Genomic DNA, 23,922 nt, shown 5'->3' on the forward strand with positions numbered 1-23,922 from the left:
GGCTGCGAGGGCCTTTCCCAGCCTTGCAGCTAAGGGGGGTTTGGGGAGGTGAGGAAAGGGGATCTGGAAGTCCCAGACCTGAGTTTTCCTGTGGATTCTATCTAGGAGTTGCCTGCATCACTCTATCCTTTGTGGATGAGGGAGGGGCCCCCATCTCACTGGCATCATGGCCCCCTTCTTCTCCGGGGCCCCCAGATCTACTGCGAGAGGAGGAATTTGAGCAGCTGACCACGGTCACTCGCTGCCCAGTCCTGCCGGACAGTTCTTCAGGTGGGGCAGCTTGGTGAGAGGAGGGGTGTTCAGTTATGCTGTAGGAATTAGGGACACCCTTAAGTGACCTTCATTCTTTCCTCCAGCTCAGAGTGGCGCCCCACGGCTTCGACTAGATGTGTGGGAAAAAGGGAATATCAGTATCGTGCAACTGGAAGAGAAGCTCCGAGGAGCAGCTCGTCAGGCCTTGGCTGATGCTGTCATGGAGCTGCAGCTACTGCCAGCCTCCCTATGCACAGAGGACATGTCCCCAGGTATGTGGGGGCCAGAGAGCCTCATGGGTCCAGGCAAGATGGTGTTTCAGGTGAGGGTGCAAAGGTGGGATTCTGGAAGACATCACAGAGGCCCCATCTGAAATACACATTCTTAATTGTCCCTTACCTTCCTTGCGTCGGCAAGTCCCTGGCAGAAATGTGCCCAGGCGTAGGGTCACCCGCCTAGAGTGGGAAATACAGCAACTCCACACAAAATCTGCAGCCACACTCAATTGCATATGCTGTCATTCACTAACCCACAGAGAAAGTGTGAAGTCACTGTCATACCCTGGGGCTAGGGTTTCTGGAATGGGGATTGATGGCCAGTGACAAAATTTGTATTGTCTGGTGTCCACAGGAAGTCTCAGGAGTGGGTCCTTGGAAACCAAGAGCCCTGCAGGCCGAGCTAGCACCTTTCCCCCTGGACCTGCCCCTGGGGAGCCTGTGACTCCCCCCAGCAAAGCTGGCCGGCGTAGCTTCTGGGATATGCTGGTAAGGGGGGAATGGGAGGAGTTGATGAAGTTGGCATCTACTTTCCTTCCTGCCTCCTAGTTCTACCTGCACTCCCCTGCAGGCCTTGCCTTGCATCTCCTGTTATATAAAACTACCCTGTCCCTTGGGTAGGAGCTTGCAGAATGTAGCAAGTTCTCACTGACAGAGCTTCAGCTTATTAAGTGCCCTCCCTTCCACTTTTCTTACCCTATCCTCACAACCTGCAGGATAAGCAGGGCTTTGACCAGTGAGACAGCTGGGCTGGAAAGTTGAGTAGCTTGTCCGAGGCTGCTTAGTCAGCCTGCAGTGAAACCAGGGCCTGAACCTGAGCCTCCAAATCCTCCAGGCTCTTGTTACCATTCCATCCTCTACCCTGTTCCCCTTCCCTATAGCCCTCCTCATTCACTGCATTGCCTCCAGAATAAAACAGAATCTGGGGACTTGGGTTCCCCCAAAACAACTGATGACATTGTCCTGGATCGGCCGGAAGACACTCGGGGCCGGAGACGTCACAAAACTGAAAATGTTCGAACTCCAGGTGGAACCGAGCGGGCGTCGGGCCTGGATTCTGGAGCCCAGAGACACAGGTGTGTATGTGTGACGTGTCCGGAGGGTGTGGTGTGAAATCATAGTTGATAACGGATTTATGTAAACACATACATATCGAGTATCAGTGTGCGGTTCTTACTCCTGCTGTGTCTTCAGACGCCGGACCACGCAGCTGGAGGAGGGCGAGGTGGGGACCCTGCAGCCTGTGTTCGCTCGGGTTACTCAGCGCTGGATGGAATTCATGGTTCAGACTGGTGAGACCCCAGCCCCCCCCCTCAGCCTACCTCCCCCCCCCCCCCACCTTTATACACACACACACACACACACACACACACCGACCAGGACTTCTTTGCCCCGATCCAGGTTGCACCTCAGTGTCCAGGAGCTCCACCCACATGGTGTCCCGGTTCCTCCTTTCGTCCATCTTGTCTGAGTTCACCACTCTGGTCACCTCAATGGCTGGAGACACCAGTGTCCGCATCTTTGAGCAGCATTTGTGAGTTTGGGGTCTCACAGAGGCTGAGCTAGGAGAGCTGGGGGCCTAGGCTCAGGAGGTGATGGCCGGAGATGAGGCCATGGATGGTCTGCCTTCTGAGCGTCCCTCCCTCCCAATAGGAGTTCAGAGCCAGACATCTTCAGTCCTTGTTCCCTGGGACAGCTGGGCCCAACGCCCCGCCCTGCAGCTGAGCGGCATCTGCTGCTTCTGGGAAGGAACTTCTCGCAGTGGAGGAGACCCACCCAGCAGGGTGAGGCATGGCCTAGGGGAGCTGGGTTTGCAGTGACTGAAGGTAGTCTCTGATCTTGCGGGGGACAGGATGGGATTGAGGGGGACCTGCCTCCAGGCCCCCATTATGACCCTCCCCCACCCTGTAGCTCCCAAAGCCTTGCAGCGCTTCGAGCCTGGAAGCGACGGGAGCTCTGGACGAAATGCTCCCCGGCAGAGGTTCTTGCTACTGGAGGTCGTGGATAAGAAGGTAGATGTGGGGTCAGGGGCTGGGTCGGGGAGGAGGTTCTGTGATCTTACTAACCCTGACCCCTGACTTCCAGCTGCAGCTGCTGACTTACAACTGGGCTCCAGACCTAGGGGCAGCATTGGGCCGAGCGCTGGTTCGCCTCGTGCAGTGGCAGAACGCTCGTGCCCACCTCATCTTCTGCCTCCTCAGCCAGAAGCTTGGCCTCTTCCATCATTATGGCCAGTTGGACTTCCCAGTGCGGGATGAAAAGGTGCCTGCTGCTCCGCTCCCTCCTCCAGTTCTGGCTCCCAGGGTTTTAAGGAAGTACTGGCTCAGAAGCAGGGGAAGGGGACAGACTAAAAGCAGAGGTAGTGGGGAAGGAGAGACAGAGAGGAGGCCAGGGCAGGAGAGAAGGTCTGAGGACAAAAGCCAGGCACTCACTGTGAGGCTCCATCTTTCTCAGGAGCCAAACCCATTCCTAGTGCCGACCGTGGAAGCAGAGACCCTCATCCGGAGTGCAAGCCCCCCACTGAGCCGTGAGCAAGGCCGGCTGAGTGGGTCCTCTCGGGGCGGGGGCCCCCTGCCCCTGGACACATTCCCCTTTGATGAGGCCCTGAGGGATATCTCAGCTGCCCGCCCCAGCTCCTCGCTTGGCCCTGTGCCCAGACCCCCTGATCCCGTCACCTACCATGGACAACAGTTCCTGGAGATCAAGATGACAGAGCGCAGAGGTGAGGGCACTGGGCGTTCAGTGGGCAGGGGCAGACTGTGGAGTCTGGGAGGGACAGGGGCAGCAGGTCCTGGTGGCCACTACTGATGCTTCCCATCCCCAGAGCTGGAGCGGCAGATGAAGATGGAGAACCTGTTTGTAACCTGGCAGCAGCGCTCCACCCCCGCCAGCATGCCCATCAGTGTGAGTGGCCCGACCCCCATCCTCCAGGAGCATCCTCTGACCCTTCCCTGGCCACCACTCCAGTGTTCACTGCCCCGTTTCCTCAGGCCGGGGAGCTGGAGACCCTGAAGCAGTCATCCCGCCTGGTGCATTACTGTGCAACAGCCCTGCTCTTCGACCCAGCTGCCTGGCTGCATGGGCCGCCGGAGACCTGTGGGCCCCCCGAGGGGCAGGTGAGGCTCAAGAATCCTGGATTTCTCCCCTGGGATCTCCCTTTACAGTGACATCCATTCCTCCACCCCTGGTGGTTGACAGTGTATAGAGCCTTCCTTAATATCCACTCCTGCTCCACTCCTGCAGCGGCGCCATCGCCCTGAGGCAGGGCCTGGGAGCCGAGAGGCCCCCATAAGCTGTGAGGCCTTGGATGTGCCCCCGCCGGGTGCGCGTGAGGAGCCTTGGCTGAAGGAGCTGAGCCTGGCCTTCCTGCAGCAGTACGTGCAGTATCTGCAGAGCATGGGCTTTGTGCTGGTGCCACTGCGGCCCCCCTCGCCTGCCCGAAGGTGAGCCCATCTCTTCCTTTTCCTCCTCCTTTTCTTCCCCTCCCCTCCTCCACTGCAGGTGAGGCTCCACCTGGCCTTCCTGTCTTCACATAGGTCCCGTGAGGACAGTTCGGGCCTTATGCATGTTCACCCCTCTAGGCCAGCACACACACACACGAGGATCTTGGACACTTCCGTGCAGCCCTCATTCACATCCTTAAACCTCTCTCTCTCAGGGAACTCACAGAACTGTGTACATTCTCACAGAGCTTATGGCCAGGTACATTACATCTCATGTGCTTACATGCTGGTGTACAGCCATGCACATGGGTCTGGTACCACTCCTAAGCCCCTGGACCTGGGCCTTAATGATGGCTGTCCTGATCACCCACTGTCCTCTCCTGAGATTTTACATGGTTCATGACCTAGGAAGTCCCTTACTCACCGGGGTAGTGTCTTTCTCACCTAGGACCCCTGCACTGGACCTGCTTGCATCACTGCACTCTGGCCTGTCCTTGGTCATGTTCATTCACTGGCTACTACAGTCTTGGAAAGTCGGCAGCTCCTCTGTCACCACCGTCCTTCTCCCCGAGCTCAGTGACAAGTTCACAACCACCTTTTCCTCTGTATTGAATCTCAAATCCCCGTTTCTGTGGCCCTGCCCTGTGTTCTTCTCAACATCTGAGCCTCCAGATTCTGTGTTCCCACCTCTTCCCAGTGGCTGATGGGAAAGTGTCTGTTACAGTTACTTTTGTGTCTCTGGATTTGTGAGTTTATTTTCTCCCTTCTCTTACTTCAAGTATGATGCACTTTCAAGTTAATAAATATAATTGTGTCCTTAATCAAGATCCCACCTTGGACCAGAAAGCCAGTTCCAGCCCCTTAGTGTTTGTGACCAGCTCTCCACCTCCCAGGCCGCCCCTCTTTTCCAGGCCTCAGGAAGAGAAGACAGGCCTGGGCTTTGTGCTGGTGCCACTGCCCCCATTGCTCAGTGACAGCCGGAGGAGTAGCTGCTCAGCGTGCTGCCCTCGGCCAGGTCCCAGCTGTAGGAGCTTCTCTGAGAGACTTGTTTGCTTACTTTCTGTTTATCAAAAATCTAAATTCCTTTTTAAACAAAAGATACACTAGCTTAAAAAACATGTTTCTAGAGCAAAATGTAAAGTCAGGCCTTCTTTGTCACCAGTCTTTTTTTTTTCTTTTCTTTTTTCAATTAAATCTTTATTGTTCAGATTATTACATTTGTTCCTCTTTTTTTCCCCCCCATAACTCCCCTCCTCCCAGTTCCCGCCCCACCCTCCGCCCTCACTCCCCACCCACTGTCCTCATCCATAGGTGCACGATTTTTGTCCAGTCTCTTCCCGAATCTCCCACACCCCTTTCCCCCCCAAGAATAGTCAGTCCATTCCCTTTCTATGGCCCTGATTCTATTATAATCACCAGTTCATTCTGTTCATCGGATTATTTATTCACTTGATTCTTAGATTCACTTGTTGATAGATGCATATTTGTTGTTCATAATTTGTATCTTTACCTTTTTCTTCCTCTTCCTCTTCTTAAAGGATACCTTTCAGCATTTCATATAATCCTGGTTTGGTGGTGATGAACTCCTTTAGCTTTTCCTTATCTGTGAAGCTCTTTATCTGACCTTCAATTCTGAATGATAGCTTTGCTGGATAAAGTAATCTTGGTTGTAGGTTCTTGGTATTCATCACTTTGAATATTTCTTGCCACTCCCTTCTGGCCTGCAAAGTTTCTGTTGAGAAATCCGCTGACAGTTGTATGGGTATTCCCTTGTAGGTAACTGAGTTTCCTTCTCTTGCTGCTTTTAAGATTCTCTATCTTTTGCTCTTGGCATTTTAATTATGATGTGTCTTGGTGTGGTCCTCTTTGGATTCCTTTTGTTTGGGGTTCTCCACGCTTCTTGGACCTGTAAGTCCATTTCTTTCACCAGGTGAGGGAAGTTTTCTGTCATTATTTCTTCAAATAGGTTTTCAATATCTTGCTCTCTCTCATCTTCTGGCACCCCTATAATTCTGATGTTGGTACGCTTGAAGCTGTCCCAGAGGCTCCTTACACTATCCTCGCATTTTTGGATTCTTTTTTCATTTTGCTTTTCCGGTTGGGTGTTTTTTGCTTCCTCGCATTTCAAATCATTGACTTGATTCTTGCGCTCCTCTGGTCTGCTGTCGGGAGTCTGTATAATATTCGTTATTTCAGTCCGTGTATGCTTAATTTCTAGTTGGTTCCCCAATATAACATCGAGGGTCTCATTAGTTTTCTTGTAGATCTCATTAAGTTTATCAGCGGCTTCTAAACAGTTCTTGAGAGACCTTAAAAGTGTGATTCTGAACTCTATATCTTCCATTGACAATTTTGTCCTGTTTCTTTGTCTCCACATTTTGTTATGCTTCCTTGGTGCACCCCCTAGTGGTCTTTGTTCGCAGTCTTATAGTTAAATCTTGATTGTTGTAGCTAATTCCAGGGAGGGTTTGACCTCCAGGCCAAGTGGCTATGAGAATCAGCTGTGCCTGCAGTGAGAGAACGTCTGTCCTCTAGGGAGCTGCTAATCTAGCCTTTGCCTGAGGCTATCCGGCAAATGCCTCTGTGCAGGGCTTGGGCGGGGCGGGTCGCACAGGATCAGCAGGGTGGGCCGGAGAGAGCAGTTATGGCGGCTCTCAGTCCTGTCCCCAGGGGCTCTGCCTCTCTGAGTCCCAGCACCCGCTGCAAAGCTCGGAGAGAAAGCTGCACTCGCTCTGACCGAAGCCAGACAGTCCCACTTCTCCCGTTTGAGTCTGGGTCCCTAAAGACTCGCCCGTATGTGGAGCTCAGAGTCTGCGACTCCCTCCCGATTGAAAACGCCAACCGCGCCCTCCACCGCCAGCCCGCTCCGCGCACTCCGCCGCCAGCCCGCTCCGCGCACTCCGCACCTCAGAATTTGACTTCAGCACTGCGCCTCCTCTGAGTGTCCGTATGCGTTTCTCTTTCCTCCTAGTTGTAGGACTTCCACTCAGCCAGCGTTCCTGTGGTTCTGGATGATGTCCCTTCCGTCTTTTAGTTTCACTTTTGAAGTAGTTGTTCAAAGCAGCAAACTCCGGCGTTAACCTATGCTGCCATCTTGGTTCTCAACCTGTCACCAGTCTTTAAGTATCACCAGTCACTAGCTGGTCTTGTCCCTGTCTTCTTAAGGATGAAATGGCACATTTCACCAGAGGCTTAGGCACCCCCTCCCCACCCCTAGCAAGAGTTCTGGTGGTTTGTACCTCGTAAGTATAATAATTGGGTCCCCTTGGCCCTTTCTGTTTTGTCCTTGTTCACAGTCCTGTCCCTGCTTCTCTTCTCCCCTGGCCTCTGAGTCGAGAACTGAAGAACAGTGGGCCTGTGGAATGCTGGGAGTACCATTCCCCAGTCGAGAGAGAACTGCTTTTCCCTCTCAGAGGAAAGTTCCTAAGCAGGGCTTCAAGCATCTCCTTGAATTTTCCTAATGAAATCTTAGACATACAGTCCCCTGGCCCCTCCTGCCTCCCCTGCTGCCCCCAGTAAACAGATCTCCCTGCCCTCATGGGTGTCTCAGCAGCCTCTCTGGCCCTACCCTCATCCTCTCACTGGTAGAGAAAGGCCTGGCATCCATCTCTGCACTGAGCACTGCTCACTGCCCCTTAAAGCAGCAGTTACTAGAGAGCCTTGCCACTTCCTCACCGTGGTGTCCCGAGCAGGCCCTCTCTGGGCTGTCTCCTCTCCTACAGACAAGTCCACATAAAATGGACTGAGTCAGATAGCTGTAATCCTTGACCCACTGGCTGGCTGCATCTTCTTGTCCCTCTTCCTTTCCTACAGCACCAGCCGGCCGCGGGCCATGGCCATCCTTGGAACAGACGGTCGGAGCTCCTTCTCCTGCCCCAAAAGCAAGACTGATGGGAGCCCCAAGGTAACATGTCATTACATACCTTCCCCGATAGTGAAATCAGTGATGTCCCAGATACCGGTGTCACTAAGCCTGAATTATTTTCCCAAGGCCAGAGGTCAGTGACCCTGGGTGATGACTAAGGTTGTTGATCCCAGCCTGACATCATGAAAGTCACCCGCCCCAGAGACTTCTTCCCTGCTGATCTGCAGCCGGTGAACCTCCAACTCTTGCCCCTGAAGCCGTCTTTTTTTCTTTCTTCAGAGCACTAGCTCTCCGGTCACCACCTACCACCTACAGCGGGCACTGCCCGGAGGCATCATCCTCATGGAGCTGGCTTTCCAGGTGAGCAGGGGGAGCACTGAGTGAGGAGAGCCAGACCCACCTGTCTTACCCTCCTGACCTCACCTTCACCCTCTCTCCAGGGCTGTTACTTCTGTGTCAAACAGTTTGCCCTAGAGTGTTCCCGAATCCCCATGGGGCAAGCCGTCAATTCTCAGGTATGTGGCGGGGGCAGGAATATGGGGTCTCAGGTGTGGTCCGTGCATCCCTGGTATGCTGTGGCCAATAAGAATAATGCCTGGGCAGTCTGGCTGATCTGGTGCTGTGGGCTGGCTAGGTCAGTGGTCCTTCTGGTGACTGGACCATCGACCACTGTCACTCTGCAGGTAGTCCAGAGTTGTCTTCAGCTGTAACAAGAGGGCAGAAGGCAGTCCAGCACAGTGGCTGAGCTAGCCGTGGTCATTGGGCACTGACAGCCTGGCACTGTGTCAATCCATAACCATAGACCAGCCGTGGGCAAACTACGGCCCACGGGCCGGATTCGGCCCGTTTGAAATGAATAAAACTAAAAAAAAAAAAGACCGTACCCTTTTATGTAATGATGTTTACTTTGAATTTATATTAGTTCACACAAACACTCCGTCCATGCTTTTGTTCCGGCCCTCCGGTCCAGTTTAAGAACCCATTGTGGCCCTCGAGTCAAAAAGTTTACCCACCCCTGCCATAGATGGTTAGTGCAGACATTTGAGCATAGGGGCTAATCTGACACATGGGTAGGTCGGTGCCATGGGCAGTCCTGGCCTGATCTAGAGCTGGCAATAGCCTTTGCATCGCGTAGAGTCACTAACACTTAGAATGTGGGCTGGAGTTCCCACCCACACAGCATCCCCGCCAGTTACTATTCAGGCCTGTCTGTCTGCCTCAAGGCAGGGCCTCTGCACCCCATGAGGGCCGAGCCTGAGGAGCGCTCAGTGAGTGAGCGGTTCAGTGAGGTCAGGGCCCTGGAGCCCTCAGTACTTCCATGATTCAGCTTCGTCAGGGTGCCCATGTCATGCAAAGGCCCAGGCCTTCCTCGTGCCTCCCATTTAGTTTCCAAGAGATCAGGATCTGCCTGGGTCCAGTCTGTTGCCTTCCAGCACAGACAACACAGATTCCTCTCCTGTCTGGATAGCTCCTATCAGCCCATAGATGGTTGCCTTTGACTTGCTGTGGATACCAATCCAGTCATCACAAGATAATGTGATCCAGGAAAGCTTGGCGACTGTGCAGGAACCTCCTGGAGCCTGTGTGCTCAGAAGGGAGCTGTGGGCCGCAGGGATTTTCACATTGGGCTGTTGTATTAATGGGAAGCACCCCCCCCCCACCCCCACCCATTACTCTCAAGCTTTCTGAAGTCCTGACTTCCCTGCTCCCTGGTCTCTATCCAGCTTGGCTCTCTGCCTCTACATATCTAATCGCTAACCCTACTTGGGTTTCTAAATTGCTGTATTATTGTTACTGTTTAAGTGCTTAGTATATATACTGAAGTGGAGTTTTATTTCTCTGGTACAGATCAGGAAACTGAGGCTCATGGATGCTCATTAATTTGCCCCAGGTACAGAGCTAGTTGGGGGCAGTACTGACTCTGAGGCTCCTCCCTGGCTGTGGAAGTTGTTCACACTGCCTCTAGCTTTAGGGAGACCTTTACTTCATCTCCATGGTAGATAGGAAACTGAAGCAGATAATGTGACTTCCCCAGCATCGTGCAGCTACTCTGACTCCTAGGCTATTGCTTCTTCTACAGTCATTTCTCCTTTCCTATTAACTCCTATGCCCAGGGCCCCCAAGGAAGTGCTCATGTAGATCCTGCCATTCCGGCACCATTGATCCAATTGTTAACACTTCCACTAATGGTGATTTCCACCAAGAGAAGCTCAGCTCAGTCTCTCTACCACCCTTCATTCACTCATTCACAGGTCAGTTAGAGGAGGCCCACCCTGGCCGAGTCATGGCAGGATGTCCTAGACCAGTGATGGCGAACCTTTTGAGCTCGGCGTGTCAGCGTTTTGAAAAACCCTAACTTCACTCTGGTGCCGTGTCACATATAGAAATTTTTTGATATTTGCAACCATAGTAAAACAAAGATGTATATTTTTGATATTTATTTTATATATTTAAATGCCATTTAACAAAGAAACATCAACCAAAAAAATGAGTTTGCGTGTCACCTCTGACACGCGTGTCATAGGTTCGCCATCACTGTCCTAGACAAAGCTTTATCCAAGAGAAGTTAGCCAGGTTTGAGGACCAGGGAGGGCAGCATCCAGGCAGAGAACAGCAGCAGGTACAAAAGTGTAGAGAGAATGTGATGTACTTGGGAAGAATGAGTATTTTGATGGGAAAATAAAGCTGGAGAAATGGGAAGGTGACAGCAACAACTTCCGAATAATAAATAATTACACACCTGGCCTACCCTGACCACCTTGTTTAAAATGGCAACTGCTTTACTTCTTGATTTTCCATAACACCATCTTCTAACCTACTGTGTACTCATTTTCTCTGTCTAGTGTTTATTGTATTATCTCCCCACCACTCAAATGTAAGCTTCCTGAGGGCTTGGGTTTGTTGGCCAATGTATCCCCAGCACCTAGAATGGTACCAGGTAGGCACTCAGCAAGTATTTGTTGCATCAGTGAATCTGTGCCAAACTTTAGCAGACTCTGGGCTTCAGAATAAAAAGTCATCTCTGAAAAGGGTCAGTTTCATGTCCACAGGGTTACAATACGGTATAAAAGAGAATATAATGAGGAGGGCGTCTCTGAGCTGTTTGGGCAATAGGGTGAGTCCTGAGCTGTCCTCTCCCATGGAAGAGGAGGAAATGGGAATGTGCTGGGCAGCCTGTGCTACCATTTCCTAACCCAGCCCGTGCCTCCCCAGCTGTCCATGCTGTTCACCGAGGAGTGCGACAAGGTGCGGGACCTGATGCACGTGCACTCATTCAGCTATGACTTCCACCTGCGCCTCGTGCACCAGCACGTGCTGGGCGCCCACCTGGTGCTGCGGCACGGCTACCACCTCACCACCTTCCTGAGGCACTTCCTGGCCCACCACCCTGATGGGCCCCACTTTGGTCGCAATCACATTTACCAAGGTGGGTTGGTGCCCAAGGGCAAGCCAGTGAAGCTGAAAAAGAACAGGCCACAAAGGTGTGGGCCGATGGGATCACTTCCTAGGGCCAGACTTTGACTTTCTATCCCATGTTGTTAGTTGCCTCATATCGCTTGGACCCTGCCCCCACGTCTCTGTCTTAACTTCGTCACAGTCTGTTTCATATCAAAGTTTATATCCTATGTTGTATACCCTGCCCTGCTTGTCCTGAGCCACTTTGTCCCATCTTGATGTTCTACAGGACCTTAGGAGCTCCCCAGAAAAGCAGGGCCAGTCTGCTTGTCAATCAGAGCCTTAGGACCTCCTAATCCCCCAGCCCATCCGATCAGTGTGTCTATCCCAGGCTCACTGTCTCCTGTAACTTGCCCCTTAGGGACCCTGGAGCTTCCCACACAGCTCATTGCTGCCCACCAGCTGTACAACTATGTGGCTGACCATGCTAGCTCCTACCACATGAAGCCATTGCGGATGGCTCGGCCAGGGGGCCCAGAACACAATGAATACGCCCTGGTGTCAGCATGGCACAGGTATGGAGGAGAGGGGACACCAGCATGTTCTCTGGTGTAGCTGCGGTCAGAACCATCCTCACAATTGGGAGACCTGTGTTTTCTTGGGCAGAAGGGGTGAGGTTGACTTCATTAGGACCTCAGGCTGACATCTCATCCCCACCGCACAGCTCCGGCTCCTACCTGGACTCTGAGGGGCTTCGTCATCAGGATGACTTTGATGTGTCTCTGCTTGTCTGTCACTGTGCCGCACCCTTTGAGGAGCAAGGAGAGGCTGAGCGGCATGTTCTGCGGTCAGCAGATCCCCTACCTTGAATGTGCCCATTGTCCAGCCTGCCCCCTGCCCTTTCCCTGTTTCCTGCTGTAACCGCCACTCTGGCCCCCTCCCCATTCCAGGCTGAAGTTCTTCGTGGTGCTCACCAGCCAACGAGAGCTCTTTCCCAGACTAACTGCTGACATGCGCAGGTTCCGGAAGCCACCCAGACTTCCCCCTGAGCCAGAGGCTTCTGGGAGCTCCGCTGGTAGCCCTAGGGAGGCCTCAGGGGTTGGTCCGGTGCCTGGCCCAGCTCCTCTGTTCCCTCCGCTGGCTACAGAGGTGGGCGTGGCACGGGCACGACTGGCTCAGCTGGTACGGTTAGCTGGAGGGCACTGCCGCAGGGACACCCTCTGGAAGCGCCTCTTCTTGCTGGAGCCACCAGGGCCTGATCGGCTGCGGCTAGGGGGGCGCTTGGCCCTGGCTGAGCTGGAGGAGCTCCTAGAGGCGGTCCATGCCAAATCCATTGCAGACATTGACCCCCAGCTGGTAAGGAACTGCCGGTTCCAGAGGGGCTGGGCTGGACGTTAGGAATTCCATGGGCAGCCAGGGTGGAGGGTGCAGGGTGGCTCTGGGACAGCAGGTCCAGGCCTGTGGACCTCCCCCAGGACTGCTTCCTGTCCATGACGGTCTCCTGGTACCAGAGCCTGATCAAGGTTCTCCTGAGCCGCTTTCCCCAGAGCTGCCGCCACTTCCAGAGCCCAGACTTGGGAACGCAGTACCTGGTAAGTCTCCTTGACCCGCCTCAAAAACAAACCTTCCTTGGCTAGAGATCCTCAGGGCCAACTTCTGGAACCTCATCGGTTGGTTGGTCTTAGAGGCTGCAATCCCAGAAAGGACCTCTTGGGCTTTAAGCCGTCTTATTCTCCCCAAAATGTGGCCCTGGCACCAGCAACACCTGGGAGCTTGCCAAAATGCACTCACCCCCGACTGAGAATCCGCCTCTCAGCCAGATCCCCAGGGAACTGTGTGCACTGAAGCTGAAAGCACTGCCAGGGAGGCCAGGGAGAGAAGAGCTGTGGTGATAGGCGCACACACGGGGGGAGGAAAAGGTTAGAGATGAGCCAGTGAGAGCAGTGGTCCAGGAAAGGACACTTAAGAGAAGACTTCACAAGAAAAAGTAGGAGTTGGTTCGTGGTGATGGGTCCTGCAGCCTGGTACCTGTGGGGAAGATTAGTTTCAAGGTGTTCTGAAGGGACATCGGGGATTGGCACTCAGGAGAGAGATCTGGGCAGCATCTGTATGGACAGGGCATCCCTGCAGCCCTAGGAGTGGAAGAGATTGCCCAGGGACAGACAGACAGGAGGGGACAGTCCAGGGCAGTCAGAGAGATATAAAACCTGGGATAGCACAGGAGGCAAGGAGGGGCCTGTCAAGGGTAGAGAACTCCCCGTGGTGGTTGGGCTGCGGTGCCAGCTCTGCGCAGCGCCTCCAGATAGATGACTTCAGGAACCTCCCAGTCAAGCCCCCCTCCCCTTCACTCTGATGAAGCTGGACAGGCTGACCAGGGGCCAGTGAGGATGAGGACTGAGGTTGCGTTTGAAGGTGAGGTTCTAGGTGACGGTGGAGTGAGTGCAGGTGGGTTCGGGTGTGGTGATGGAAGCAGCCCTTCTTCAGACTGGTCCCCCCACGTCCAGGAGGCCCTCGGAGGGTCTGTGCTTCCTCAGGTGAGACAAACCTCCCTCCTCATCTCATTTTGTCTTCTGCTGCAGGTTGTGTTAAATCAGAAGTTCACTGACTGTTTTGTGCTAGTGTTTCTGGATTCCCACTTGGGAAAGACGGTGAGAACAGGGGGTGTGGGACTCTGTGTCAGCCTGGTGGGAAGCTGTACCCCAAATGCTGCACCCGAGCCTGCTGAGGTTGGGATGCCTACCTGCCATTCTCTCACCAGTGGACCCCCACTGTGTTCCCCAGTCTCTGACAGTGGTTTTCCGAGAGCCCTTCCCAGTACAGCCCCAGGACAGCGAGAGCCCCCCTGCCCAGCTGGTCTCCACCTACCATCACCTTGAGTCTGTCATCAACACAGCCTGTTTCACCCTCTGGACCCGTCTCCTCTGAGGAATGGACCGCTGAATGTCACTGTTCCTCGAATCATGATCTATAAGATTACCCACTTGAAGCAGGACTGACCAGCCCTGTGTACCCCAGCACAAGCCTGGACACTGAGGGATACCAACATCTTTGTGCATCTCTCTGCGGGGTCTGTAGCCTCAGCCTGGTGCAGGGACTACCCTCCCTAAAGACTCACAGGGCTCTAGCAGGTCAGGTCACCTCCCTGAGGTTCCCATCTCTCAGGCCCCTGGGCCCTTCCAGGGGGGACTCCTTCCTGCTTACCTGGTGGAGTCCAGGACTTCTTCACACCAGGTGGCAAGCGCTCACCCGAGGGCTCCTCTGCCTGAATCCCGCCTCCAAGTCCCCCACCTCCCACCTTGAGCTCTGCGGTCCTCACTACCCACTGAGACATCACTGATGGACATTGCCATTGAGATAAGACACGGGCTCCAATCCCAGCTCTGTCTTTGGAGCACCTGAGCCTGAGCAAGTCCCTTTGCTTCCGACCCCTGGGGTCTCAAATGTACGTGAGGAGGTGGACTCAAAGCTCTCCCTTCTCCACAGCAACACTGCAGACCGGAGGACTCAGACGTGAGCTGTGTGTCCCTTCCCAACAGGAGGGAAGCAATCAGGGAAAGCGAAGGGTTAGACACTGTGTGTCCCAATAACATACATGTATGAAAATGTTCAGCAAGTTGTCTTTAATTCCAGAGGATACTCAGGATGCTCAATTCACTGTCCCAGAGAGGCAGGTTGGTGGACTGCAGGACCTCACTGGCCAGCCTGTGAGTGGCCCCGCCTATCCCAGTAGGAACGTAGCCAACTCAAGCCCTCCACTGTGTCTCCTGAGGGGAGAGTGGGGCAGCAGCATCTCAACCCATGAGGAGGAAAACAGCTCCTGTCCAATACCTGTCCCCCAGTTCTCCCGTTCCCAGGGCCAAGCCTGGAGCCTCAGCCCGCCCCTCACCTTGAGGCTGGTACTCGCAGCCTACAAAGCCGTTGTAGCCTTCGTCTTCCAGCAGTTGGAATAGATAGGAGAAGTTCAGCTCTCCAGGGCTGCCAGGGTCCCCCCGGCCCGGGACCTGTGCCACCTGCACATGCCCTGGGGACAGATACAGGCAGATGTGAGGCTCAGGCCTGAAGGACAGGTGTGTGTGTGGGGGGGGGGGGGCGGATTGGAAGAGTGGGAGAACAAAGGAAGCAGCACAGCAGATGAGGAAGGAGCAAAGAGAGTGACCCTCTCACCAACGATGGGCAGGAACTCGCGGATGTTTCCTGTCAGATTCCCGTCCATGATCTGCCAGTGGAATATGTCCTGGGCAGAGATTACTACAGTCAGAACTGCCTCAGGCCCCACCATGCTGCCCAGTTGGAGAGCATGGGCCCTAAGAAGCACTCCTTTTCTTCACGTACCATTTGTAACTGGAGGTTGGGCCTTCCGACCTTCTGTAAGATGGCTGCCGCTGGAGAGAAACCGGGAGGGGGAGGTGGGGGGGGGACACTCAAGGAGGGCACAAGAATCAAAGGGACAGGAGGCAGCACAGGGCGGGGGTCCTACCCTGCTGGGGCGAATCCAGGAAGTACTGGGGGTCAGTGATGCGGGTGTTAATGGGCTCCAGCAGTCCCACGAGGTTCTCCTAGCACCGTGTTGGATCTGTGAATACAGCTCTTCCCCCCAGGTTTGGCCTCTATCTTTGTCACTGACCAAGCCCCTCACCAGTCCCTCTGACCTCGGCCAGTGCCCAGCCTTATGCCGGCTGCTCTCCGCACTGTGCACCCTTCCCTGCACTCGGACACATTCGTGTGAGTATGTGTGTCAGTCTTCACTGTCATCTCACCTGAGCCAAAACCCCGGCTGCGTGCCTCAGGTTCTCCAGAAAAACTGTCTCCATTTCACCCCTGACTGCTGCTCGGTCGGCACCCCGGGGTACTCGGCCGGCCATCAGGTGAATCCTGTGGGGAAAAGGGGACCGGAAGGGGCTGTGGAGTCCATCCCAGAGCAGGCCTTTGCTCCCTCAGCTCCTCTTCCAGCTGCCCTCCTCCCATCCCCCAAAGGTCTCTGGTCCATACCACTTGGCCCTGATGCTCAGGCCTCAGACACACCTGTGTCAGCTTTTGGGCAAGCCTTTTCCCACAGTCCTGAGGGTCAATCCTCCTGCCTCAGAGTCCAGTTCCTCACTTAGCCCCTCCTGTACTTTCAGCCTCCTTTCCAGTGGCCCTTCTCAGCCTTGAAACATGCTGAAGTCTCATTTTTAGACATTTTGACCCAAAATGGAATTCTTGAGAATTCCATGCTGCTTTGTCTCTATTTCCTGAATGTTTTTTAGCTGCTTCTCGTCTGATTTCTGACCCCACCCCACCCCTACCAATAGCGACCCCTTACTGCCAGTTCCTTCTCAGCCTATTTAGACCCGCAGGATTTGACATTTGATCAGCCCTACTTAGAGCCTTGCACCTCCCATCACCACCTGATCTTTCTCAGCCACATCCAGCCTCTTGAACTTTGCTGAACACACCAGGCCGCCTCTTGCCTCTGGCCACAGCATCCCTGCCTGGAATGCTCCTACATCAAGCAAATGCCCACTCCTTAAGACCCAGTTCAACATCACACCTGTAGGAAGCTTCCTCTAATCCCAGGCAGGTGCCTACTCTGCTCCCACTGCCTCCGCCTCCGTGCATTGACCTGTTATCAAATGTATCCCCCCTCCGTTTTCCGTTTACTTTGCTATCTCCCAGGTCGGACTGAGCTCCCAGCATGGGATCCCAGCAGGGGAGAAGCATGAAAGAGTTGCCAGCTGAGAATGACACACAACAAATATGAAAGGCAATTTACAAAGCACCAGGACTGCAGGGGTGTAGAAGCGCCAGCGCCCTCAGACTTCTGAGCCTCTCAAAACCTGGCGTCCTCATCCGCCACCCCCCAAACACGTGCGGTAGGGTCTTGGGTCTTAGAAGGGGAAGAGGAAAGGGCAGGATACCTGGGACAGCCCAGAGCCTTAGCGTACAGCACCGCCTGCTCCAGCCCCTCGCGGAAGGCCGCCTGCCTCCCGGGAACGGCCCCCAGCCCCATTTCCCCCTTCTCTCGGTCTCCTGCAGAGAGAACGGACCTCAGCGCCCGGCTCAGGCGCCTGGCCCCCACCTCCCGGGCCCGGGCCCGGGCCCCACGGCGCACCCGGAGGCGTGTTGATCAGCACCAGCTGCAGCCCCGCTTCTTGCGCCGCGCGCGCCAGCGCCTCCGGCGGCTCCGCGTACGGCCAGGCGACCTCGGCGGCCTCGAAGCCCGAGCTGCCCGCTGCCCGCAAACGTGCGGGGAGGCCGGGGAGCTCGGGGAACAGCCAGGACACATTGGCCGAGAAGCGCAGCGGAGCCATGACCGACTGGGAGCGCGGGGCAGAGTCCGCGGCGCCCGAAGGCGGAAGCGGGTGGGGCGCTGGCGAGGGCGCGTCCGGAGCTCGCGGAGGTGCACTGCCCCGGCCGACCGACAGGGGGCGCGCTGGAGCCGCGAGTCAGGGTCGTGAGCGCTGTGGGCAGTTTTTGGTAAGAAAAGCAATGTGTTGTAAAAACCGTGGACAGTGCAGAAAAGTGAAATATTTCAAAATAGGAGAAAGGGAAGCGCAGGGAGTGGAGAGAGGGCAGAGCGAGGGAAGCGTGGCCAGGAGGCAGGCAGAGAGAAGGTGGGGTGCCCAGTGGCCCTTTGAGGTTGCAGTGGCAAGTAAGAAGCCAGCCTGCCTCCAAGGCCATTAAAATGAAGGAATGAGACTTTAGCAAACACTTACTAGTAAGTATTTTTCCTCATTGTAAAAATGGCACCTGTTCATTACAGAACATTTGAAAGCTTATAACCAAGTAAGAACATTTAAACCACCAGTTATCACACCAATCACCCATTAACTTTCCCTTACAGATTAAAAAAATTAAAGTGCAGTTTTTTTCTTAGAAAATTTTGATCATATTTTATATGTGGTTTTATAGTCTGCTTTTCATTTATTATTATTAATTATTATTATTTTAAATCTTCGCCGGAGAAGTAAGGATATTTTTTTCCATTGAATTTCAGAGAGATTGGAAGTGAGAAGGGGAGTGGGAGACAGGGAGACAGGAGAGAACATCAATGTGAGGGAGACACATCAATTGGTTGCCTCCCACACGTGCCCCAACTGGGAGCAGGCGTCAAACCTGCAACCCAGTTATGTGCCCTTAACTGGGAATCAAACTAGGACCCTTCCAGGTGCAGGCCGAGGCTCTAACCACTGAGCATGCTGGCTAGAGTGTCATTTAATATTATTTTGTGAGCATTTGTCATGCCATAAAATAAAAATCATCTTAGTAAATTTGAAGAACTAATTGGCTTTATTAAACAATTCATGGATCGGGCAACATCTCATCTAGCAAGGAGAGAGACCCACAGGAGTGACACAAGATGAAAGACATTTTTAGAAAGGAGGGTGGGGCAAGAAAGTGTTAACCCTGAGAAAAATATACTTGCCAAAAAGGATTCATCGTAATTGGGCTCAAATTCATAACCAGAGTCTAGTAGTCACTGTTTCTACTGCATTTCAGGGAAAACCACGCACCTCACTGCCAAGCATTGGTTGACTCTCAGCTGAGTCAACCCCTATAAAAGAGCTTCTAGGATCAAACTCAACCAATAGAACTGAGATTTCCCCCATCCAATCTTCACTAACCAATTAGAGGGGCTCCATTCCATCCAATCAAGACAGTGCTCTTGGGACAAATCAAACTGTGATGATTTGGAGTCCTCATTTTCATGAGAAGAACCAATCCCAGACTGAGGTGGGAACTCTTCTCTTTATAAGCCAGCTTCCCCCATCTCCATTGAGCACACTACCAGTTTCCACTGAAGACTACGCCTTCCCCTGCTGAAATGCAACCCAGGATTGTAACACCAAGTCATGCTGTTTCATGACTGAGCTGTCACTGAGTTCTTTCACAATTGAGCTGTTTTCATTGAATAAAGCCTCTCCCTTCACCACACCCCAAATTGGAAACTCCTTTTGGCGTTGATGACAACCTTCTGTTGACAAAAGTCACTAGCAGAAGAAAAATGAAAGTTTATTGGAGGAAAGTACAAGTTCAGGGTAACCATGAATTATTGGCTGAGTTGTAGTGTTTTCCATTGGTTGGGTTTGTTGCTGGGTGAGAAGAAAATCTTCCTCCTTCATGGGTGGTAGATACAGCTTCCTCTTGGAGACACAGGTATGTCTTTTCCTGTTTGGGATAATTGATGAGGAGTGGTAGCGGGTGAGATATTCCTCTCCACACAAGTTTTAGCTGAGGTGTCCTTCATTTTCATGCCTGAGTTCTTCAATGGTCTTCAAAAGCATTGCATTAGCTGCTCACTGTTCCACGCCCAGACAGCCCGGAATTTATCATACTACTCTGTTGATGGACATTAGGGTTTTTCGATGTGTGTGTGCACACTGTAAAAGCACTTTAATGCATCTCTCAATCCCATCTCTGAATTGTTTTCTTGGGTTCCTTGTGTGCAGATGCTCATTACAGTGCTTGCCTGCCCAAAGTACTTTACAGTCCTGTGCACATAAAGTTGTTTAGGTCAACAAGGAACCACATATATGACAGTGGTCCCATCCTATATAATAAAAGGCTACTATGCAAATTGACCGAATGGCTGAACAACCGGTCACTATGACATGCGCTGACCACCAGGGGTCGCGTGCGGAACATGGTGGGCATTGGCAGTGGGCGGCAGAGCTTGGAACATGCAGGTGGCCATCGTGGTGGGATGGTGGAGCAGGTGAGCAGGGGCGCCAGACCAAGGGGCACAGGTCACTGTCATCTGTGAGCCTCTGGTGGTTACTGAAAATTCTTTGCTCCTGTGTGCCACAGCCCTGCCCAGTGCTCACACCTGCTGCTGGTGCTGGCCCCAGTTGCTCTGTGCAGTCAGTGGGTAAGATCAGGGCCAGCTCCGTCAGCACTTGGGACCAGGGCCGGCAGTGGGAGCAGGGCTGCCAGCAGACAGGGGACAGGGTGCTGCCATGTGAGGGGCCTGGCAGAGGCCCTTGTGCCCATGCAGCCTCACGGCCCACAGTTCCTTTCAAGGTGCACGAATTTGTGCACTGGGCCCCTAGTAAGATTATAATGGACTATAGGCAAAAAGTTAGTTTGTGATGTTGAAAGAAAGTGCTGGACCCAGCTATAATGTTGAAGTTACTACTAGCTCTCTGTGATATGAGGAGGCTCAGCATGCTGTCCACCCACCATGTGCCTTCCTGAAGCTGGGGCAGGCAGTTGGCAAGGGAGTAAGTAGGGAGGGCTAAGGAGGAGGGGGAACTGGGAGCCTGCTGTCCATCCACACTTGTTCACACCATCATTGCACTCACACACACAAATTCTTGTGTGCACAAACTCCCCACCCTCCATTTCTCCTTCTCTCTCTTTCCTCCCAGTATGAGTCCTTTTTGCCCTGCCTCTACTCTCCCTCTCTGATTGGGCAGATTCTAAGGTTGGAATTACATGGTCAAAAAATAGTAATATTCTTCATGGCTGAGCTAAATTGCATTTCAAAAACGCTGTACATTTATTCCCCAACAATACATGAGTAGAAATCATCTTGTCTATTTTCTGTGCTAGCTTTGACAGACGGAAGCTCAAAGTGCAACATTAGGAACACCCAACACCCAGCCTCCAAACCAAGGCAGGCCCAGGCTGATCTCAAAGTGGTTGGCAGTTTCCATTTCAGTTCTGCCTGTAAGAACAGGCTGCCACCAGCTATTACAGATCACCTGACTTCTTGCCCATTTGCAGCTGGCATTATACTTGGCACTTTGACTTGTCCTGGAACATGTTTCTTGGGTGTGGTCCAATCAGGATGTGACCTCACCGAGCCTAACAATTTAATCAATCCGAACTTCAGCACGTTTACGATCCAATGTTGACCAAACAGAGGAACGTCTAAAGGAAGTAATTTCTTTATTAATCCTTCACTGTAAATCTCTGAGCATGAAAATCCTAAGACTTTAGAAAAGCACCATCATCTGCTGGGGTTTGTAACAGGAACAAAATCTGTCCCATTCTTAGTGGTCCACTCCTTCTTTACTGCATACCCTTTAGGGCAGCAGAGATGGTGTCTGAATTAGATGGGCATGACTCACTTTCCCCCTTAATTCCCTTAAAAACATCTTCACTTAATATACCAAAATAAATACAAAAGGAGAACAATGCACATGAAAATTATTTTCTTTATTCATCGTTTGACTATTTATACCTTATACCACTTTGTAACGTAGGCATTACACTAAATTATTATTACAAATCTTCTTTTAAAAATAGATACTTTATTGATTTTTTTTACAGAGAGGAAGGGAGAAAGATAGAGAGTTAGAAACATCAATGAGAGAGAAACATCAATCAGCCGCCTCCTGCACACCCCCGACTGGGGATGTGCCCGCAACCAAGGTACATGCCCTTGACCAGAATCAAACCTGAGACCCTTCAGTCCACAGGCCGATGCTCTGTCCACTGAGCCAAACCAGTCAGGGCTATTATTACAAATCTTGATTCTTTGAAGTTAACTTCTAACCAAAGAATTTGTACCGGTATGACAATTAGTTAAGGTAGCAATAATTTGTAAATAGTTACATGGATAATGGCTAAACCTTGAGTGTACAACTGAGTCTCATTTGATCATTGGATTGCACCTGCCAATGTGGTAAAAAAAAATATAACCCAAGTGAAAAGGAAATAAAAATCTCAATGAAATTCCATTTTATACCTTCCAGATTGGCAAACATTTAAAAGACAGACAATATCAAATACTGGGTAGGATTGGAAACAACTAGAACATTTATTTATTGGAGATAGGAGTATAAATCACTTCAACCACTTTGGAAAACAATGTACATTGTCTCTTAGAGCTGGACATTCATATGCCCTTGTTCAGCAGTTCCTCTCCTCGGTGCATTCCCTGGATACACTTTCGCACAAGTATATCAGGAAATAAGTTCAGTGATGTTCATTGCAGCACTATTTGTGTAGCAAAAATATGGAACTAACCCAAACCATATATAGATGACTTGTGGTATAGCCATACATTGTTGTTTATAAAAGTGAAGAGACAGCTGGTGGCTCACAGGATAAAATTGAGTTTGCTTTGTATTAAAGTAATATACGAAGAGCTTAGTGAAGCTTTGGCCAAATTGAAAATATCTGTGTGAACACATCAAATGGATAAATCTCAGAAGCATAATCTTGAATGAAAGAAGCAAATCACAGAGAAATATATACAGTATGATTCCATTCCTATTCAGTCAAGCAAAGAAAACCAAACAATATTTTGTGTAAGACACATCTGTAAAACTATGAAAAAGAGCAGGTGAATAATGGTCACATAATTCAGGATGATGGTGACCTCTGCAGGGGGAGGGAAGGGGGTGAACATTGGAAACTTCAAAGGTACTGATCATCCCCTTTCTCTTCCACTGGATGGTGTGGTCCTGTATCTTCATTTTATCACTATTTTTTATATCTTCTATTTTATAAATATCATTTTATATCTGTTTCATATTTTATAAAAACAAAATGTAAAACGTCTATATCCATTACTACCACCTGTTAGCACATTTTATCGTAACATCTTTTTTGTAATGCTTTTCATCTTGAAATATTTATTGATTTCTTTTCAAAAAATATGTTTTTACTGATTTTTAGAGAGAGAGGAAGGGACAGGGATAGAGAGATAGAAACATCATCAATTGACTGCCTCCTGCACGCCTTCTTCTGAGGATCAAACCCACAACCCAGGCATGTGCCCTGACCGGAAACTGAACCTCGATCTCTTGGTTCCTGGGTCGATGCTCAACCACTGAGCCACACCAGCCGGGCTTAACATCTTTCTTGTTGTAGTATCATCGTAATCTCAAGGTGTTTCTACAGACTCAGCTTATTTGTATTCAACTATAATTACCACTTTTTAGATTCAACGTGTCACTGCTCAATTTAGTGGTCTTTTATTGCATTACCTGCTCAGAACCTATGGCTGGCAGCCTGTAAAATGTACCAATGATCTCTACCTCCTGCAAATCCCCTCCTCTTGAACCTAGCAACTCATTTCTAATAAATAGAATACAGCAAAAGTGGTACAGTGTCACCTCAGAGATTAGTTACAAAAAGGCTGTAGCTTTGGCCTTGGGCGCCCTCTCTCACTCCGATCATTTGCTCTGAGAAAAACCAGCTGCCATGTTGTGAGCTACCGACCCTATTGTCAGACCTGCTTGTCAAGGGACTGATGTCTCTGGCCAACAGCCAGCAAGGACCTGAGGCTGCCAACAGCCCTGTGAGTGAGCTTGGAAGCAAGTCTGCTCCTATTGAGCCTCAAGATGATTGTACCCTGGCCAGCACCTTGATTGCAGCCTGTGACAGACTAGGTTTGAGTCAGAGACAGCTGAGCCACACCCAATTCCTGACCTATGGAAACTCTTGGATAATAAATGTTTGTTGTTTCAAGCCACTGAGTTTTGGGGTAATTTTTAGCAGCAATAGCTAACTAATAGAGGATCTCTTTCTTCTTCTGGGTACAGTTCCCTTGTTTGGGGGAACTATGTCACTTTCGTTACTTGTTCACCTTAAGGTGTAAATGAGTGGTGCCGTCTCCTTACATGATTCTCTCTTCGAAGACACAATGATTGGTCAATGAGTGGACACCTGACCCATGATGGACCAACCACGGCACCTGTTGTAGACATTGTAGGTTGCCTACCCAACACCTGTTCCCTCCTCTCTCCTTCCTAATAGA

General features: G+C 51.6%; 2 protein-coding genes and 1 long non-coding RNA gene across 3 annotated transcripts in view; 2 read left to right on the top strand and 1 right to left on the bottom strand.

Moving 5' to 3' along the window:
* The window catches only part of SZT2 (SZT2 subunit of KICSTOR complex), a gene marked incomplete at its 5' end in the record, with an annotated part of 57,110 nt that extends 42,268 nt beyond the window's left edge, over window positions 1–14,842 (top strand). Inside the window, 23 exons of the mRNA XM_081087261.1 lie at window positions 106–270; window positions 357–524; window positions 883–1,016; window positions 1,437–1,603; window positions 1,722–1,819; window positions 1,929–2,061; window positions 2,181–2,311; window positions 2,439–2,539; window positions 2,613–2,789; window positions 2,982–3,249; window positions 3,352–3,431; window positions 3,518–3,643; window positions 3,771–3,970; window positions 7,784–7,874; window positions 8,115–8,195; window positions 8,276–8,350; window positions 11,049–11,262; window positions 11,653–11,806; window positions 11,956–12,078; window positions 12,182–12,587; window positions 12,707–12,823; window positions 13,811–13,879; window positions 14,013–14,842. Of these exons, the coding sequence (XP_080943387.1) occupies window positions 106–270; window positions 357–524; window positions 883–1,016; window positions 1,437–1,603; window positions 1,722–1,819; window positions 1,929–2,061; window positions 2,181–2,311; window positions 2,439–2,539; window positions 2,613–2,789; window positions 2,982–3,249; window positions 3,352–3,431; window positions 3,518–3,643; window positions 3,771–3,970; window positions 7,784–7,874; window positions 8,115–8,195; window positions 8,276–8,350; window positions 11,049–11,262; window positions 11,653–11,806; window positions 11,956–12,078; window positions 12,182–12,587; window positions 12,707–12,823; window positions 13,811–13,879; window positions 14,013–14,156 (3,422 nt within the window). The 3' untranslated portion in view covers window positions 14,157–14,842. The remainder of the gene's footprint in view (window positions 1–105; window positions 271–356; window positions 525–882; window positions 1,017–1,436; window positions 1,604–1,721; window positions 1,820–1,928; window positions 2,062–2,180; window positions 2,312–2,438; window positions 2,540–2,612; window positions 2,790–2,981; window positions 3,250–3,351; window positions 3,432–3,517; window positions 3,644–3,770; window positions 3,971–7,783; window positions 7,875–8,114; window positions 8,196–8,275; window positions 8,351–11,048; window positions 11,263–11,652; window positions 11,807–11,955; window positions 12,079–12,181; window positions 12,588–12,706; window positions 12,824–13,810; window positions 13,880–14,012) is intronic.
* Window positions 14,172–17,529, bottom strand: HYI (hydroxypyruvate isomerase (putative)). Its single transcript, XM_081087260.1, has 8 exons — window positions 17,323–17,529; window positions 17,129–17,240; window positions 15,989–16,103; window positions 15,709–15,787; window positions 15,564–15,613; window positions 15,396–15,465; window positions 15,118–15,252; window positions 14,172–14,995 (listed from the first exon to the last, which is right to left on the bottom strand). The coding sequence occupies exons 1-8, from the start codon at window positions 17,519–17,521 to the stop codon at window positions 14,922–14,924; spliced, it is 834 nt and encodes a 277-aa protein (XP_080943386.1). The 5' UTR covers window positions 17,522–17,529; the 3' UTR covers window positions 14,172–14,921.
* LOC308516329 lies at window positions 16,633–19,779 on the top strand. Its single transcript, XR_013995738.1, has 3 exons — window positions 16,633–16,787; window positions 16,887–17,687; window positions 18,711–19,779. It is a non-coding gene; the product is annotated as an uncharacterized lncRNA (long non-coding RNA).
* The last annotated feature ends 4,143 nt before the right edge of the window (window positions 19,780–23,922 follow it).

The sequence above is a fragment of the Myotis nattereri genome, assembly GCF_964212035.1.
Source record: "Myotis nattereri genome assembly, chromosome: 3".
Taxonomy (NCBI): Eukaryota; Metazoa; Chordata; class Mammalia; order Chiroptera; family Vespertilionidae; genus Myotis; species Myotis nattereri.

Coding starts and splice junctions, on each gene's coding strand:
- HYI (XM_081087260.1), bottom strand. CDS start 17,521: ATGGCTCCGCTGCGCTTCTCGGCCAATGTGTCCTGGCTGTTCCCCGAG. Junction 17,241..17,322: donor GCTGATCAACACGCCTCCGG/GTGCGCCGTGGG, acceptor TTCTCTCTGCAG/GAGACCGAGAGAAGGGGGAA. Junction 16,104..17,128: donor AAGGCTCTGGGCTGTCCCAG/GTATCCTGCCCT, acceptor TTTTCCCCACAG/GATTCACCTGATGGCCGGCC.